Source organism: Trypanosoma cruzi, genomic scaffold (assembly GCF_000209065.1).
Source record: "Trypanosoma cruzi strain CL Brener 1047053516467 genomic scaffold, whole genome shotgun sequence".
Lineage (NCBI taxonomy): Eukaryota > Euglenozoa > Kinetoplastea > Trypanosomatida > Trypanosomatidae > Trypanosoma > Trypanosoma cruzi.
In genome coordinates, this window is record NW_001849501.1 from 84,993 (window position 1) to 100,559 (window position 15,567).

The 15,567-nt window shown below is 46.4% G+C and overlaps 6 protein-coding genes across 6 annotated transcripts, besides 19 other annotated features; all 6 read left to right on the forward strand.

Moving 5' to 3' along the window:
• Positions 1-1,997: part of a sequence feature (heterozygous, non-Esmeraldo-like haplotype) that runs on past the window's edge.
• Tc00.1047053509791.140 (hypothetical protein, conserved) lies at positions 163-1,188 on the forward strand (the record flags this gene model as incomplete). The annotated part of the gene is made up of 1 exon (XM_810850.1): positions 163-1,188. The coding sequence occupies one exon, from the start codon at positions 163-165 to the stop codon at positions 1,186-1,188; it is 1,026 nt and encodes a 341-aa protein (XP_815943.1).
• Positions 1,225-1,283: a sequence feature (A-rich).
• Positions 1,470-1,497: a microsatellite.
• Positions 1,676-1,763: a sequence feature (T-rich).
• Positions 1,849-1,876: a microsatellite.
• Positions 1,998-2,521: a sequence feature (areas merged during assembly that could not be assigned to a particular haplotype. This can correspond to areas where the two haplotypes were merged or to regions with more than two copies in the genome that were merged during assembly.).
• Tc00.1047053509791.150 (aminoalcohol phosphotransferase, putative) lies at positions 2,218-3,525 on the forward strand (the record flags this gene model as incomplete). The annotated part of the gene is made up of 1 exon (XM_810851.1): positions 2,218-3,525. The coding sequence occupies one exon, from the start codon at positions 2,218-2,220 to the stop codon at positions 3,523-3,525; it is 1,308 nt and encodes a 435-aa protein (XP_815944.1).
• Positions 2,221-2,286: a microsatellite.
• Positions 2,522-3,605: a sequence feature (haploid, Esmeraldo-like haplotype).
• Positions 3,606-15,567: a sequence feature (heterozygous, non-Esmeraldo-like haplotype).
• Positions 3,617-3,636: a microsatellite.
• Positions 4,261-4,281: a sequence feature (AT_rich).
• Positions 4,400-4,428: a microsatellite.
• Positions 4,431-4,453: a microsatellite.
• Positions 4,718-4,747: a microsatellite.
• Positions 5,059-5,082: a microsatellite.
• Positions 5,146-10,029, forward strand: Tc00.1047053509791.160 (hypothetical protein, conserved; the record flags this gene model as incomplete). Its single annotated transcript, XM_810852.1, has 1 exon — positions 5,146-10,029. One exon carries the CDS (start codon positions 5,146-5,148, stop codon positions 10,027-10,029), a length of 4,884 nt encoding a protein of 1,627 aa, XP_815945.1.
• Positions 10,205-10,316: a microsatellite.
• Tc00.1047053509791.170 (small GTPase, putative) lies at positions 10,377-11,444 on the forward strand (the record flags this gene model as incomplete). The annotated part of the gene is made up of 1 exon (XM_810853.1): positions 10,377-11,444. One exon carries the CDS (start codon positions 10,377-10,379, stop codon positions 11,442-11,444), a length of 1,068 nt encoding a protein of 355 aa, XP_815946.1.
• Positions 11,808-13,955, forward strand: Tc00.1047053509791.180 (hypothetical protein, conserved; the record flags this gene model as incomplete). The annotated part of the gene is made up of 1 exon (XM_810854.1): positions 11,808-13,955. One exon carries the CDS (start codon positions 11,808-11,810, stop codon positions 13,953-13,955), a length of 2,148 nt encoding a protein of 715 aa, XP_815947.1.
• Positions 14,120-14,217: a sequence feature (T-rich).
• Positions 14,541-14,597: a sequence feature (CT-rich).
• Positions 14,739-14,759: a sequence feature (AT_rich).
• On the forward strand, positions 14,929-15,567 carry Tc00.1047053509791.189 (hypothetical protein, conserved; the record flags this gene model as incomplete). Its single annotated transcript, XM_810855.1, has 1 exon — positions 14,929-15,567. A coding segment is annotated over one exon (639 nt), but the record flags the coding sequence as incomplete, so codon positions are not given.

Consider the following 15,567-nt stretch of genomic DNA (forward strand, 5'->3'; position numbering starts at 1 on the left):
TTTTTTTTTTTTAAATCAGTTGACCCCTCTGCTGTTTTTCATGAAGGCACACGTCATCTTCTCTTGACTCTCTTTCTCTTGTGCACACACATACACATACACACCTGTCGTTTCAAGAGGATAAAGGCACAGCTGTTTCTAGGTGAGGGAAAAAATTAGCCGATGAGACAGTCAGGAATCAGCTATAAGGTCCAGCATCTCCTTGATTCCCTTGTACACGACAAGAAATGTGCCGACAGCATATCAAGCGCCTCGGATTCATTGGCAGCGTCTCAAACGGAATATGTTGTGAAGCGGCTGAAGGAAGGGATTTCAAAGGAGAAATTAACATTGTATCTTCTTGGTATAGAAGGCGCAGTAGTACCGTTGCCATTGGTCCCGCAGAATTACCAATGTCAGGCGGGTAAAATTAGGAACTTTGTGGAGTGGTGTTTTCCGGAGAGTGCGAGACTGTGCGAAGTTATTAAAAGGACGGCCGAAAATCTCCCCGCTCTTCGAGAGGCATTGGATGCGCCCACGATTGATAGAGATCGTGTATGCACCCTCTTTACCGATCATATTTGCGAAATTGAAGCCACCAAGGGTGTTCGTCCCTTTTACTATACGGAATTGATGGATTTGATTATGGAGAAGGGTTTTGAACTCGGTATTTGGCATTCTTATATCTTCCAAGACGCTGCGATGGCCATAAAAGAGTGGGGAGCGCAAGGGCAGACACGAACACGTGTTGCCATCTGGAGCATCTGCCCCGTTGCGGTCACAAAGGCGCTTCTTCGTCACAGTGATTACGGTGATCTCACGCATTATGTTTTGGACTACTTTGATCCCAGTGTTGCTGGCTCAGCGCTCGAATTGTCCACTTACATGTCTATAAGGAGGCAACTTGAAAGGCGCTTTGCTCCATTCGCGAGCGATATTAATATTTTATTCGTCACCAGTAGTTCAAATGGAGCAGTAGCAGCGAATGCATCGAATGCAATAGATGCTACATTTTTATCCATGCGTCCTTTTAACAATCCATTGACTTTGGATACTTTACATGGGATTGATATTGCGACCGTGTCTTCCTTTTACCAACTTCGTGGGGGAAGTGTTTCGTACCCGCTGCTTTGTGCTGAAGCGAGAGAGTACATGGATGGTAGGGCGCAGGTGAAAGCCATCAAAGAGGAGGAACAGCTAAGCTCATAAGAGGAAAAGCGCAAAATATGAGGCTCAGAATATCACAAAAAAAAAAAAAAAAAAAGAGAGAAAAAGAGAAAAGAGAAAAAAAGGGAAAGAAAAAACGAAGAAATTTAAGCATAATTTTGTTTGCTCCTTCTCACTTCTGTTTTGCACAATTTTCTTTTTTTTGTTGTTGTTTTTTGCGCTAAACCCGACTGATAAGCCTTTACCTTCTGTAAGTGAATTTGTGTTTACGTGCATGTGTGCAGGGCATTAAATGTGTGAGCCGCATGCGGTTTTTAAAGCCGTTTTTTTTTTCTTTTTTTTTTTTTATTTATTATGATTTTCCCGTGCCACTGTTCCAGCCGCCTCCACGGGTACGCTGGAGTCTGCAAATTCCTTGTGATGTGTCGTCTTGTCAGATTGATGTGGCATTTACCTTTGAGACCAATTTTTTAAACGCCTCCACACATCCTTCTGCTTATTAACAAGAAAAACTAAAAAAAAAGAATTATTTGTGTTTGTTTTTATTTTCTATTTTTTATTTCTACTTTTGTATGCAATTTGAGTTCTTGCTTCCTTTGATTTTTCTTTTTTTTTTTTAATGTTTTGGTTTACCATTATGGTGTATATGGTTCTTTCGGCAAATATATTTTTATTCTGCTTTTCTTCTTCTTTTTTCTCCGCGTGTGTTTGTGCGTGTGTGTGTGTGTGTAATTATTGCCTCCATCCTGTGTGTCACATTATCGACCCACTTGCCTTCTCTCTCTCACACACTTTGTGTGTGTGCCATACTAATTGGTGTTTCCTTCTTTTTTATTATTACTTTTTCTTTTCTGCAGAAGCACGGCAGAAAGGGGGGAAGGAAAGGGAAAGGAAGAATTGGGGAACCAACAGAAAATACCGCCTACACATATAGAAGTGGAAGAGGGAAGAAGGAAAATACATATATAGAGCGTGCATTTGCGTTTGCGTTTGTGTGTGTACGTGTGGGAAAGTGGTGTGGGATTAACGTTGAAGTTTTTATTGAGTAGTAGCAGCAGGGCTTGAGGCTCCATGGGTGGTGGTATTGGCAGTAGTGGTGGAGGCGGCAGCGCTGGTAGTGGCAGTGGTGTCGTTGGGGGTCCTCCCCACCCACGCCGCATCAGCCTGAATCCGATAGTGCATGAGCATATTCCGCCAGACTACTTGTCAAACTTAAAAAAATACAAATATAGCGGCTCAGACTCCAGCATCATTGCGCGGTACGTTATGCAGCCATACTGGAATTTTATTGTGAGTCTTGTACCAATGACTGTGGCACCCAATGCAATCACACTGACGGGGTTTCTTATTGGTCTATCTTCTTCCATTTTGGTTATGTTCTTTTTTTTCTTTTATGATGCGGTCTATCCAGCTTGGGTTTGGTACTACGCAGCTGCTGCCCTTTTTATTTACCAAACGTTGGATGCTGTCGATGGTAAACAGGCACGCCGAACTCAAACGTGTGGTCCGCTTGGTGAATTGTTTGATCATGGATGTGATGCCTTTTTGACTCCATTGGTTCAGGTTATTCTGTGCTGTGCCCTAGATCTTCCATCATGGATGACGTTTGCATACAGTACAATGTCATCCATTGTTTTATTTTGTGCCATATGGGAACAATTTAGCACGGGTACATTAGATCTTGGCTACATCAACGGTCCTACTGAAGGTATATTTATGGCGTGCATCTTGTTTATCATTACTGGCCTTTATTCAACCTCCATTTGGGATACTCCTGTTATTAGCCCGTATGAATTAAAAATTTCTTTTTTTTACGGAGAGGTATCGTTTGTTATCTTCACTCTTCGTAGCCTTATTTTTCTCTACATCACTGTTGCGGCCTGTTTAACTGTGGGAGCGAACATTGTACATGTGGTTGGGAGGCCCGGTGTCCACGTTAAAGGAACACCGTTTTTTGTCATGCTTCCCATGTTGTTTTTGTTATTCTTCCACGTGTGTTTGTTTTTGACGTATACCTCGATCCATGACAAGTACCCATTTGCGTTTGAGTTGAGCTTTGGTTTTCTGACGTCATACACTGTTACCCGAATGACGGTGGCGAGGCTGTGTGCGATGCCGTATAGTCTTTTCAACGCCTTTTATCTGATTACATTCTGCGTCACGTTTGGTGCGCTTGTCGTTCACGCACACTTTCGTCAAATCGAGATCAAATATTTGGAGCCGTCACTTGGTTCTGCCATGGTTGCGTTAGCCGCGCTGGGGGTTTGGCAGTATCTACACATGATCTTGTCGCTTTTTACACAGATTTCGTATTACTTGGGTGTCCCGTTACTCTCCATTACTTCTCGCGAGGAGAAGGATGCGAGAGCGATGGAGTGACGAAAAGGATTATTTGGGGTTAGAAGAACAATGAACACAGACTCATCTTGTTTTTCTTGGTGTTGTTATTGGAAATAACCTCTCGACTTTTTTGTTGTTGTTGTTGTTGTTTCTCTTGGCGCGTATGTGTACCAGAATAGTACCGCACTATTTCCATTTATGCATGTATTTCTGTTTGTATCTATATTTATGAGGTTTGTTGTTGTTATTGTTGTTGGTTTGGTTTATAATGACAATGCGGTTTTGTATCCTCTTTTTACTCCTCATTGTGGGCTTTTGACCATTTTGCTGGCGCTGCTCCTTGCGGAGCTTTTGTGATTGACTGTACGTTTTTGCCTGTCAGTTTGCCAGAGGCAGCCGTATACACACACACACACACCACATGCACAGAGAGAGTTTTATTGCTTGATATCTTGTTATGCTTGTGTTTATTTATGCATTTAGCTGAATTATTGATGTATTTGCCGCCTCATATATATGTGTGCAGGGAGGGGGACGTGCGAGGCAATTCTTTCTTCCTGTTTGGCAACTCCAAGTTTATTCTCGTCGCTGCCGCGGATGGGTGGTGGTGGGAAGGAGCTGGCATGAAAAGCAGTCAATAAGGGGGACGAAAAAGAAAAAAAGGAAACATGTCTTTACTTCCAACAGTATTGGTTGACTTGCCGGATAATTTACAAAAAAAAATTAATAATGGTAATAATATAAGAGCAGATGAAAACTAGAGGCTTCATCAACTTAAAAATAAAAATAAAAAAACGTGCCGAGTTGCTTCCATGTTACACTGGCGGCTACTTCCTATCCCTTTTTGCCTTCAACGATAGCAACACACGGAATGAGGGGTAATAAAGGGGGAAAAAAAAGGCAGTGAATGGCCAGAGAAAGAGGGACAGAGAGAGAGAGAGAAGCAACAACAACAACAACAACAACAGTCAGCTGTGTGGTTGGATGTGGGTGTGTGTCCTCACACCTTTTGGTCGTCCACAGCGTGCATTACAGGCGCCACGATAAAATGTATTCAGATTAACTGGAGAGAGTTTTGGATGCATATATGTATATATTTTAAGAAAGAGAGGGGCGTGTGAGTGTTTGCGCGCGTGGAAAAAAAGGAAAGGAAACAATAGGAATGCGTTGACCGTGAAAATTATTTGTTTCCTTCATTGGAATACGAGCTAAAGGAAGTTTACCCTTTCTGTTCTTTCTTTTTTTTTCTTTTTTTCTTTTTATATATGTGTTTGTGAGTATGTGTCTTTTTGTTTCTCCCTCCTGGCGCTACATGAGGAGTTGTGGCGTCTTTACCTTACCTCTCTTGCTTTTTTATTCTCTTCTCTGACACACCACTAGACGGTGCGGAGGAGTAACGGATGCTGCTTGGGATATATGAGACACAACATTCTGAGTAATTTGCGGCTTTATATATATGTGTATGTATATATATTTTAATTGTGTGAATCAAGCAATTTGAGTTTGGCTTCCTTTTTGTTGTTGTTGCTTTGTATTAGCTTCGAGAAAGAGCAAAGTGACGAACGGCAGAATAAGGAAGGAAGGAAGGAAGGAGGGGGGAGGGGTGAAATAAGCACGAAGAGCATCGAGGGTGGAAGAGAGGGCGCCGTGCCAGAGCCAATGAGCGGATCCAGCCTTCTCTCATGTGTGGTCAGTCGCGTGGCACCGTCGCTGTTGGCACCGAGGAGGGACGACCCGGATGCCTTTTTGCGTCATCTTCAACTTCTCTCAAAGGACTTTATTACTCGTTTTTCTTCTCCCGAGGCCATATTGACCCCGTACTTCTCTTCGAAGGAAAAAATCCAGCCTGCAGCGACAAGCGCTTCCGAAAACAGCGTGCTGAATGTACCTTCTTCTGCGCATGGGGCAGTAGATGAGCTGTGTCCTCTTCAAATTGCTCTTAAATTTCTTCTGGGGGAGAAGGAGTCATGTAATCGGATGCACGTTTTTGAGCTGAGTATATTCCTTGCTCTTCTACGACATCCTTGCCAGGGCTACAAAAATATTCTTCTTTGGAGTTCTCTCATTGAAAAACTGGAGGAGCTGGGATTTTATTACGTTATGCAGAGAAGAATTTCACAGCTTTGGGAGTCGGTCAAACAACAAGAAGGTGAGTTGGACGCGTATAATGAACTGCGTCTTATCAGACTTTCATGCGATGTTGTACTTTTTTTTGGTGAGCATGCGCCACAAATTCCCTCGCAAGATGTTCTTCGAGAGTTGGCTTTGCTGGCACAAGAGATGTGGGCCGAAAGCGCTTCAATGGTGGTGCGACGCTGTGCACTCGTTATTTCTGTCTTTTTGACGAAGTATTCTTTGATTTCAATTGAAGCACTGTGCAGTTACAAGACAAGCGTGGATTCTCCTTATTGTTTGGTTGTTCTTGCAAGTGTCCCTGCCCTGAGAGAAAGGACAGATGTCAATCCGGAGCTGCTTCGCGCGGCATTAGAAGTTGTATTCACTACAACCGTTTACTCTACGCCTATTGCGACCTATTTTTCTGATGAAGGTGTCCACTCGGTTTCCCTGTCTCTTGTGCAGCGGCAATTCGCCAAAGTTTTGTATGATCTCTTTTCAGGAGTCTCGGGTGAATTTTGGGGTTACTTCACGGGAGAAGCACTCCTCTCGGCCATAGAGGCGGTTGCAAGGTACGCATGTCTGTGGGATTTTCTTCCATCCGGTGTGCCTCTGTTGCGGCCATACATACGGAATTTTCTTGCCGAAGGAAGCAGTGTCTATACCGTTTCTTTGTTTAATTTTTACGCATCTGCTTTGGCGTATCATGTTGGGTTTGACGTGTTGGTTGATGAGGAGGCCGCGATCCTCAACAGGAGCACCCCATGTTACATTACCTACGGCTCGCTTTTGGAGGGAGAGGTGGAAGAGAAGGGGGCAGCCCTCACTCATAACACCGAAGGTTTAACAATGGTGATGACGGATACACCCATGAAAAAAACTTTTCGACTGTTAGCGATGGGGTGGAGATCGTTTCGTGGAGGTGAGAAGGTGGTTGTGCGAAGTGCCTTTTCTCTTTTACATGCCTTGATGTCCAATTATTCCAGCCACCAGAAGGTGCTAGAGGAAGTTATCGGATGCAAACTTTACTCGCTCTTTCCTCATGTGGCCACCGTAGTTTTGACGGATTCTGTTGACGATGATGACGTGGAGCTTGTTGAGACCTTCTATGACACCATTTCCTCATTTCATCCTCTGCTGGGCAACGTTGCCTACGCGGCCTCTAACCTCCTTCGACCGGATTTGATGAAAGGGGTGGGAGTGCGTTACGAGTCAACCGAAATTGCATTGCTTCACTTGAAAATCTATGATACACTCTTTAAGAGCTACGAAAATGCGGTGCCTTTTGTTGGCATTGTCGAGGCTGTGACACACATTCCGCATGGTCTCATCCCTTGTTCGTTCCTGGCGATGGAGTTTTTTGTTCAGTGGTTGTCTGTTGTCCGGGCGGTGCCGCTGGAAGTGCCGCGTTCACTCTTCCAGTTATTGTCCAAGGAGGAATCAACGGCGAGGCTCATTTATCGCCTGTGTGAAGGAATTTTTGTACTTTTGCGTGAGCTTCAGTCGGGAAATGTTTTTCTCTGCTCGTTGCCAGCCACACCCCTTTTAGAAGGCGCGATTTGTCTCCTTTCTGCTGCTGTCTGTGATGGAGGCCACCACAACACACTGGCCACCTGCGTGATTGCGACATACGGCGAGAATACCCTTTCAGCATGTTTTATGCTCTACTGCGTGATATTCTCTCCTAACGCTTCAGTCTCGTTGGTGGAGTCCACAGCAGGGCTACTGGCGTATGTATTGGAGCGCTCACAGGAGAAACTTTTTGGCACGATGCGTTTTCATACCTCCACAGAACTGCGACGAATATTATTGTCATCCATTCACCATGAGCTGCAACTGTCGACTGCAACCAACAAATCCGTAAATGTTTTTCGGTTGGCATCTCTTCGTTATCTTCTTTGCTTAGATCCGGCATCGTTTTTCTTCTTGATGCTCCCTGAGGAAAGGGACAGTGGAGGCGGTTCGTCCGAGCTCCCACTCACCTGCATCCTACGTGACAAACTGGGATGCGTGGAAATCACACCACTTGAAAAAGTTGAGGCTTTTGACCTCCTTCGAGCCCTCGACGATTTGGATTTCCCCATTACTTCTGCCGTCAATTTGCTGTCGGATATAATAGGTGGTTCAGCGTACGTCCAAGCTGCCTTTGCGGCGGCTGTGATTAAGTACATATGTGGATCTATCATTGGTAAAATGCATTTTGAGGGCAGCCGAAGCGCAAAATACGGAGAGAGGGGAGGATCGCAGCAGCGTAGCCCAAGTCGTTCAACGATTCAGAATGAAAAGGGCAACTTATCGTCAGAGGATGTAGCAGCCATTCGCGTGATGCTTGAAACGGGATCTAGGGCGTTGGAGCATTGTAGTGCCTTTTACCAAGTCATTGAAAGGCAGGCTGGGACTGTTAATAACTGGGTTGATTCACGTCTCTCAGGAGATGCTCCTAAAAGGAACTCGCAAGAGCTTGTTCTTTCGAGAGTAACTCAAGACGTTGTGTCCAACTTGTCCACTTTTACTTCTATTGGATTGTCTGTGAATTCATTGCAGGCAGGCAGTGGAAAAATAAAACTAAAACCCATGCTTCTTGGGGATGGATTTCTCTTATGGAACGATGGAGAGGAGGATGTTATTTCACTGAATCACATGGCATCTGCTTTGGAGGCCATGACCCGTCTCACAGCTTCCCTAGAGGCTGTTGCATGGCTCACATGTGGTGAAAAGGAAGCCCATTTCGCTTCTTCAAAGTTGTTGGAGTTGTCACTTCAGGGAATGCAAATGGTGGGACACACTGCCATTCCCCTGCGTGGTTTGATGTGGTCGTGTTTTGAGGGTTGGCTATCACTTGCTCGTGGAGCGGCTTCTGTGCACATGCAGTCTTTGAGAGAATTTGCTTTAATTTCATCACCATTGAAATTAAATGTCTTGTTTCAAGACTTTGTAAAATTGATGATTTCCAATCATGAGCACATTGATGTTGTTTGCCAGGGGATAAAAGTTCTATTGGCCTTTCAACCCGTTGGTTCATTGGATGAGGGGACGGCAATACAAATTTTTGAGTTTATTTTGAAATTTTTAGAGACACATCTGAACAGGGCACCCTTGAGTTCCCTAACGACTCTAATTCTGGGATGTGGTGTCATCTACGGTCGTATGGGTAAATTTTCTCCCGTGCGGTGTGCGCTCAGCACATTGGAGAATTTATGGACTTTTGCAACGAATCTGTCTTATAAGATTCCTGCCACGGGGCCTGCCTCTACATTATCTGACATTTTTGACCATGTGTTGGGTGCCGCAAGCACTGTCCTTCTGCAGAATGACGAATTGACCACCTATTTCCCGCATAAACGTGTGATTGCTCTGGCAAATGCTTTGGGGCAATTTAACGACGCGGCCATTTACGATCCCATTGCAAACTTGTATGGACCACAAGCGTGGCACAGGGCGTGGCTATCCGTACTTCTTTTACTTCACGCTGTTTTGGTGAACATGGGGGGAAATCGGTCCGATTGTTCAGAGTGGTTAAACGCCGTTTCTACCTTGGCAGCAACAAGTCCACGATTTCAGGATGCCGTTTCCGGCTTTGTGTCATTCGGAGATGTAAAAGAAACGAAGACATTTGCTTGGGAGCTGCGTGAAATGCAGTTGTGTACATCCATCATCGCCTTGCTGGCCAGTTTTGGATTTTCAAACGCCTCTCTCACGCCACATGTACGGCGGTGTTTTTGCCACATACGGCGATATCAAATTCCGACAGTGGCGGCGGTAGATGAACGCGTCGTAAAGGGTCTTCTTGTGACAACCATACGCGATCAACTCTCCTACCTCATTCAACAGTCACCACCACCCACGTTTTCGGAAGAAGATCTTTTCATTGTAACAATAGAACGCTACCGCACTTCATCGACAAACAGTTCTTACGTCCTGCATGAGGACTCGCCCCAGCAACGCATGGTGGGCGATGGGAGTGAGTTGAGGGAAGAGCTATTGTCCTTTGATGTTCTCCGCTCTTTCATTTTACGTGAATTAAACATCATTCGGAGGCTTCATCAGGATAGTGCGCCTGGTGCAGAGGCCCACTATCCGCCAGAGCACACTCCTTTGTCGCACTCTAGTTTTACGACGGCCACCAGCGTGGATAGCGTTTTGGAGGTGGAGTTCCATGAGGGCGGCAATCAAAACAGTGCTCCACACATTGAGAATGTCAAACTGGCGCTTGGTCTTTTTGTGCGGTACGCTCGCCTCTACTTGAGCACGCGTAGTCTGGCCCTCTTGGATCGTCAAGAGCTTTCGGTATCGCTCGAAAAGCTTCTTCATGCACTCAATCGTTTGATTCACGATGTTCGTCGACTCGGGAACTCGGTGCTGACTGGGATTGTGGAAAACGTGCGGGAGGATCTGAAGAGCCTTGCTGGGATTCTGCAGAACAGCTAATGGGGCATTCAGAAGACGATAAGGATGTTAAAAGAAGAAGCGGCATGGTTTAATTGATTTTTTTTTTTTGTGTGTGTGGCGTTGGCTTCTTTCACTTTATCTGGCTGTGTTCCTGTAGGCATAATTGAGTCTTTGTCTTTCCTTTTCCCTTTCTCCTATACGAATGCGATTGTCATGTTTTTTTTTATTATTTGGCTTTTGTTTACTTGTTTTAATGCGTGCCTCTTTTTTTTTTTGTGTGTGTGTGTTGCGGTTCCCCCGTTCTTTTCTTGTTTGTTTGTTTGCTTTGTGGATATGTGCGGGGGTAAGCTTGCGTGTGGGTTACAGTCACCTTGCTGCTCTCTGCCATGTCATCAGAACTTCTTTCACTGCCGAAGGTACTTCTGATGGGACTGCGGAGGTCCGGGAAGAGCAGCATTCAGAAGGTTGTTTTTGAGGGCATGCAGCCGCATGATTCCGTCAATCTTCCAACGACGGTGCAGCCCGATAAGAGCCAAGTTCACTCCAACGACTTTGTGAACTTTGAGGTGTGGGATTTCCCTGGCCAGAGCGATCCCTTTGACCCCAACAACGCGGGTCCGTATGATGTGGAACAGTTACTTGACAATTGCGGGGCCATTGTTTTTGTGATGGACTGTCGCGAGTTGATTGAGGACTCCCGCGCGCGTCTAATCGATACGGTGTGCGCTGCCTACAGGTACAACCCTGAGCTTTCGGTTGAGGTCTTCATCCACAAGGTGGATGCTCTTAGTGAGGATCATCAGGCAGATCTTCTTGCCAGCCTGCAGCGTCACGTTGATTTGGAGGCAAAGCAGCGTCTCGAGAGCGCGGCACCGCTGCGTTTGAACTTCAACCTTACCTCCATTTATGATCATTCGGTTTTTCAGGCCTTCTCATTGGTGGTGCAAAAACTCATCAAACCACAGTCCCCATACATCACAGAGCTCCTGCAGATGCTGAATAGCAACAGTAACGTGGATCTTTCGTACTTGTTTCTTAGCCGGTCTAAAATTTTTTTGGCCTTGGATGAGCGGAGCCGTGCAAAGTTGCGAACTTACGGCCTCTGCAGCGACGCTATTGAGGTGATGATGAAGATGAGCCAAATCTACACTCCGAGCACGAAGGAAAGGCGGGAAAACTGTCATGGCATCTCCGCTACCAATATTACCAATAATGGTGTAGGAAATGGCCATCGCGTGGAGAGCGTTGAGGCAGCCGTTGCTGCGGGGGCAAATGCCATTATAAAAATCAGCAGTGAGGACTACATTTATGTTAAGGAGTTGCCCAACTCACTCACAGTGGTGTTGATGGCCAAGAAGGAATGCTTCCAAAGCAGAACACTTATCGACTACAATATTTTAGTCTTTTACAAGGCGGCATGCGATATTTTCAATGCCGTTCCCAGTCGGTCGTGAGGTGTTGCTGGTGTGAGACTCGTTTTCTCCATACGTGGGCAAAGTGTTCCTGGAGGAAAGGGGAGATTTTTCTCATACAAGGTGGTGGGCTCCTTCTGTGAGAGTACACGGCCCGTGGCAACGAATATTCATGTAAACCGGTACGCTTCTCCATTCCCTTTTTTTTTTATTATTAAACTTTTTTGTTGTGTAGCTTATTGCCGTGTCGAATTGGTACCGGATCAAAAAGAGGGAGGATATACAAGACAAAGCAGGAGTGAATTTACCATAAAAATAAAAAAGAAGAAACAACAACAAGAGTACTAAGAAAAAGACACAAGCACACAGCCACTTCCAGAAGACGAAAGAAGGCAAGCAAAAAAAATGGAGACCTATTTGCTATCCGTGTGTCCCTTTTCAACTTTTATGTGGGACGCCCCACATGCAGAGTTGGTGCCACCGGGATTTACCCCTGGATCTGTCGCAGACGCGATGCTGCACATCAGCGATCTGACACTTCGATTTGATCTGTTTGCCAAGGCCGTTGAATATTCGTTTCACCCCGTGCGTTACGCGATGGAGAACCATCCCATCCACACGAAGACGCTGCATAAGCGTCAGTTTGACGTCATACGCTACGGTATGGTGCTGGATGAAGTAGAGCGGCTCGTGATTGTGCCCATGCCACGTCTGTGTGCTGACAGTGGGGCAAAGGTTTCCCAGGAGTACGCTGCCATTTTTAATGGTGATTTTAACGACGCACCCTGCGCTTCTCACCCCATTTTGCCTGAATATTGTTTTGTTGTCTACCAGCTACCAAAAAGCGGCAATGAGGGGGGTGGAAGCATTCCCACCCCGCTATTCCGTATGGTTTTTCGAAATGAGGCCTTTAACGAGCAAATGAAGATGCATTTGGTGAAGGATTTTCCTCTTTTCCGTCTGCGCTCTGTGTACGTTTCGCATGCAGAGTTTTACGCCCTCCAACGGCAACTTGAGATTTACACAAAAGCGTCAGCCACCAGTGAAACTCTGCCTGATTCAGCATTGGAAGAAACGCTTGGAATTTCAAAGCTTCGTTGGATGTTTGATGCGTGGTTGATGGTATTGGAAGGTATTGCCCCTTCATGGCTTGTGGACAAGGGTGTCGGTCCAGATATTGTTACCTTGTTTCTTGCCTCGCATCGCCCTATAGGGAAATATGATGTAAAAGAAACTATTGAAGCATACACACAGCTTCCTATGGATAATCGTGTGCGGTGCTCTTATTATACGGCAGGTGAACGTATGCGGCAACGAGTTCATGTGATGCAACGATTTCCGGATATGATTAACAAGTGGCGACAAGGCGCGTATGATCTTCGCTTCTTTGGCGAAGAAATAACGGGAGCTGAACCAACTGTGCATGTGGCTCATTGCATTCGTATGCTATTATGCCGAAGGAAGCCGGGGAGAAATTATATTGAAGATGATGAAATCGCTGCCTTTGTGCCAGCGGACGATGAATGTAAGCCATTGCAGGTGTACAATACCCTGGCAGCCGAACGTTTGCGTCTCTGGGTATTGAAGGGGCTGCTCACCGCGGAACTGCACGGTGTCCACTGCTTGATGCTTGAATTCGATACAGCCATGGTACTCTCGATGTGCGTGGGACTTCTTTGGGGCAGCGGTGAGGAGGAGCGGCAGAGGGAATTTGTATTTCATGTATGTAAGATTATTGTGGAGACGGTGGAGGATTATGTGCAGCACAGCGGCATCATTTGGCGGGTGATTATTGTCACTTCCGACGAAAACTCGCTGAAGTCATCCATGCTTTGTCGTGAGATTCTTGAGGTGACGCAAATGGCAAAAACGCGCGTCGAGGTTGAGGAGCGACAGCGCATGGCTGCTGGTAAACGAGTGTCTTCCACACCCTCTGACACAGGCATAACTGCTCAAGAGGAGGTGGAGGGGGAAGAGGAGCACGGAGAGAATAAGGAGAAGGAAGCAAAGGAAGGCGCGGAAAAAACACTAACAGGACCCGCGGCCGCGACGAGAACGCTGACGTCAGCAGTGGTGGCCATGGCGAAGAGCGCCAGCTACAAACACGGTCCCTTCGAAGATGTCGCAAGGTTCTCGGAGAGTATTAGGGATCGTGCGGCGCGTTTTGGTGTGAGAATCTCTGACGCCGAGTTGTACCCCATCTTTCTTGCCCTCTCCGGTGGCGAGGATACGGTTCCCATAAGTGAAATTGTGCAACTTATTCTTGAAAAGGAGTTGGAGCTAAACGACGGTCGCCGCAGCAAACTTTGCAGGGAAACACGTTTGATTTGGCCCCACGATCACCCCATCTGTGCGTTGGATAGTTGTGGTGTTCCGTGTGACAAAACCACCGTATGGAACTTTGTCAAGAGCTTTCAACGACGTCCATACCGTGCCAATGTGGGAGACTACATGGCCACCATTGGTTTCACCCCCGGCAATGCACCGGAACCACCAGAGTCTCTCAACTACGTTGAATTTTCCGTACTGATGTTAGCCCTGGCACGGCAGTAGTGCCGGTTGCCTTTTTTTTTTTTTTTTTCCTTCCACGTCATTTGATGAACCATCTTTGGTCTACAGATGCGTACATGTAACTTTTATTTTTGCCCAACACTTGATAGTCTGAATATTTTTGGTTCTTGAAAAGAACACCAGAATGCCAAATGAGGCTTATGACCTTTTTTTTTTTCTCTAATTGCTCACGTTTTTATTTCTTTTTCCCTTCCATTTTATTGTTGGGTAAATGTTTTTTTTTTTTTTTCGGCTTCTTTTTTTTGCTGCTGGTATTAATTATATATTTGCTGCCGTTTGCCGATGAGGCTTCCTTCTCTGGAAGGAGACAACTTGCAGAAGCGACGCGTAGGAAGGAAATGTGCAATCGTTCCGGAGCAGGCAACGTCTGTATTATGTGGGGGTTCTCTCGTTTTCCTCATCTGCATTTGTACTGTAGAAGCCTGCAAGACTCCTGGTGTGAAATCTTTCAAAGACCGTCTGTTCTACAACATGATGAAGCCATCCCGTATTAGTCCTAACAAACAACTGAGCGACACAAGCACTGTCAGTGCGAACGTATCGAGAACCTGAACACCGCTGCCTTATTCTCTCTTTCCTTCCTTCTTTCCCTTGCTCTGTCTTGCTCTCTCTGTTTCTTCCTTTGAAAGAAACAAACGGGAACTCTCTGGATGCATTTTCCGGCTACTTATTTCTCCGGGTGCCACTCCTCATCTTTTCCCGAAGAGGTGCTCACGATTAACCGAACAGGAGGGTGCTTTGAACCTCCTTTCGCTCTCTTTCTCCATTTTTTATTTTATTTTTTTACTGTTTGGGCGGGAGAGTTTTTTTGCCATTCTCCACCCCATAATTGCCGTATCGATGCGGAGAATTTTGGAAAATACGGTGTTTTTTCGAATTGTGGACATGTCTTGCCTCTTCTCTTCACGCCAGTTCGCTGAAGATACAAGGATATTAAGAATTAAGCAGGGAGATAATGGCCACGGCAGCAGTTGAGCGGCCAACTACGGCAGAGGAGCGCGTTCTCGCCTTGAACAACCCGCCACCGCGGCCACAGAAAGCCCCGGATATTTCTCATCGCCAAAGGGCCGCTATCAACACCCGAGGTGCAGGCGTTGCAAGATCGTTAATGAGTGGACCAGTTGCCGCTGACATTCCGGACTCTCCGCCACCGGCTGCGGCCTCAAAAAAAATTGTCCATGCGAGTCCCTCTGACTTTCTCGCCGGCCCAAAGGAACCTGGTCATGTGAAGCGCGGAGTTCGCCGCTACGAAGACAGGAATGAGTCCACTGTCGGCAAGGCTCTCACAGAGGAGTGGATCCTCGGCCGCAAGGAGGACGATCCCGTGCCGCAGCACGTTGTGAGGCAACGCGGTCCTAAGGACAATCTCGAGGGTCTTTGTTGCAGCGTCAGGACGGAAGAGGCGAAGCCGCGGCTACAGCGGGCACCAGGACTGGCACCGCCGCACACCACTGCAGCTCCTTACAGCGAAACGGAGCTCCCGCCTCGACCCGCGGAAGCGGTGCCCGTAAAGGGAAAGCGGCGCTTCCATGAACAAACCAGCGTGAATCTCTTTGGACGTGCAGCCATATCAACCCGTCAAGCCGAGGCCGAC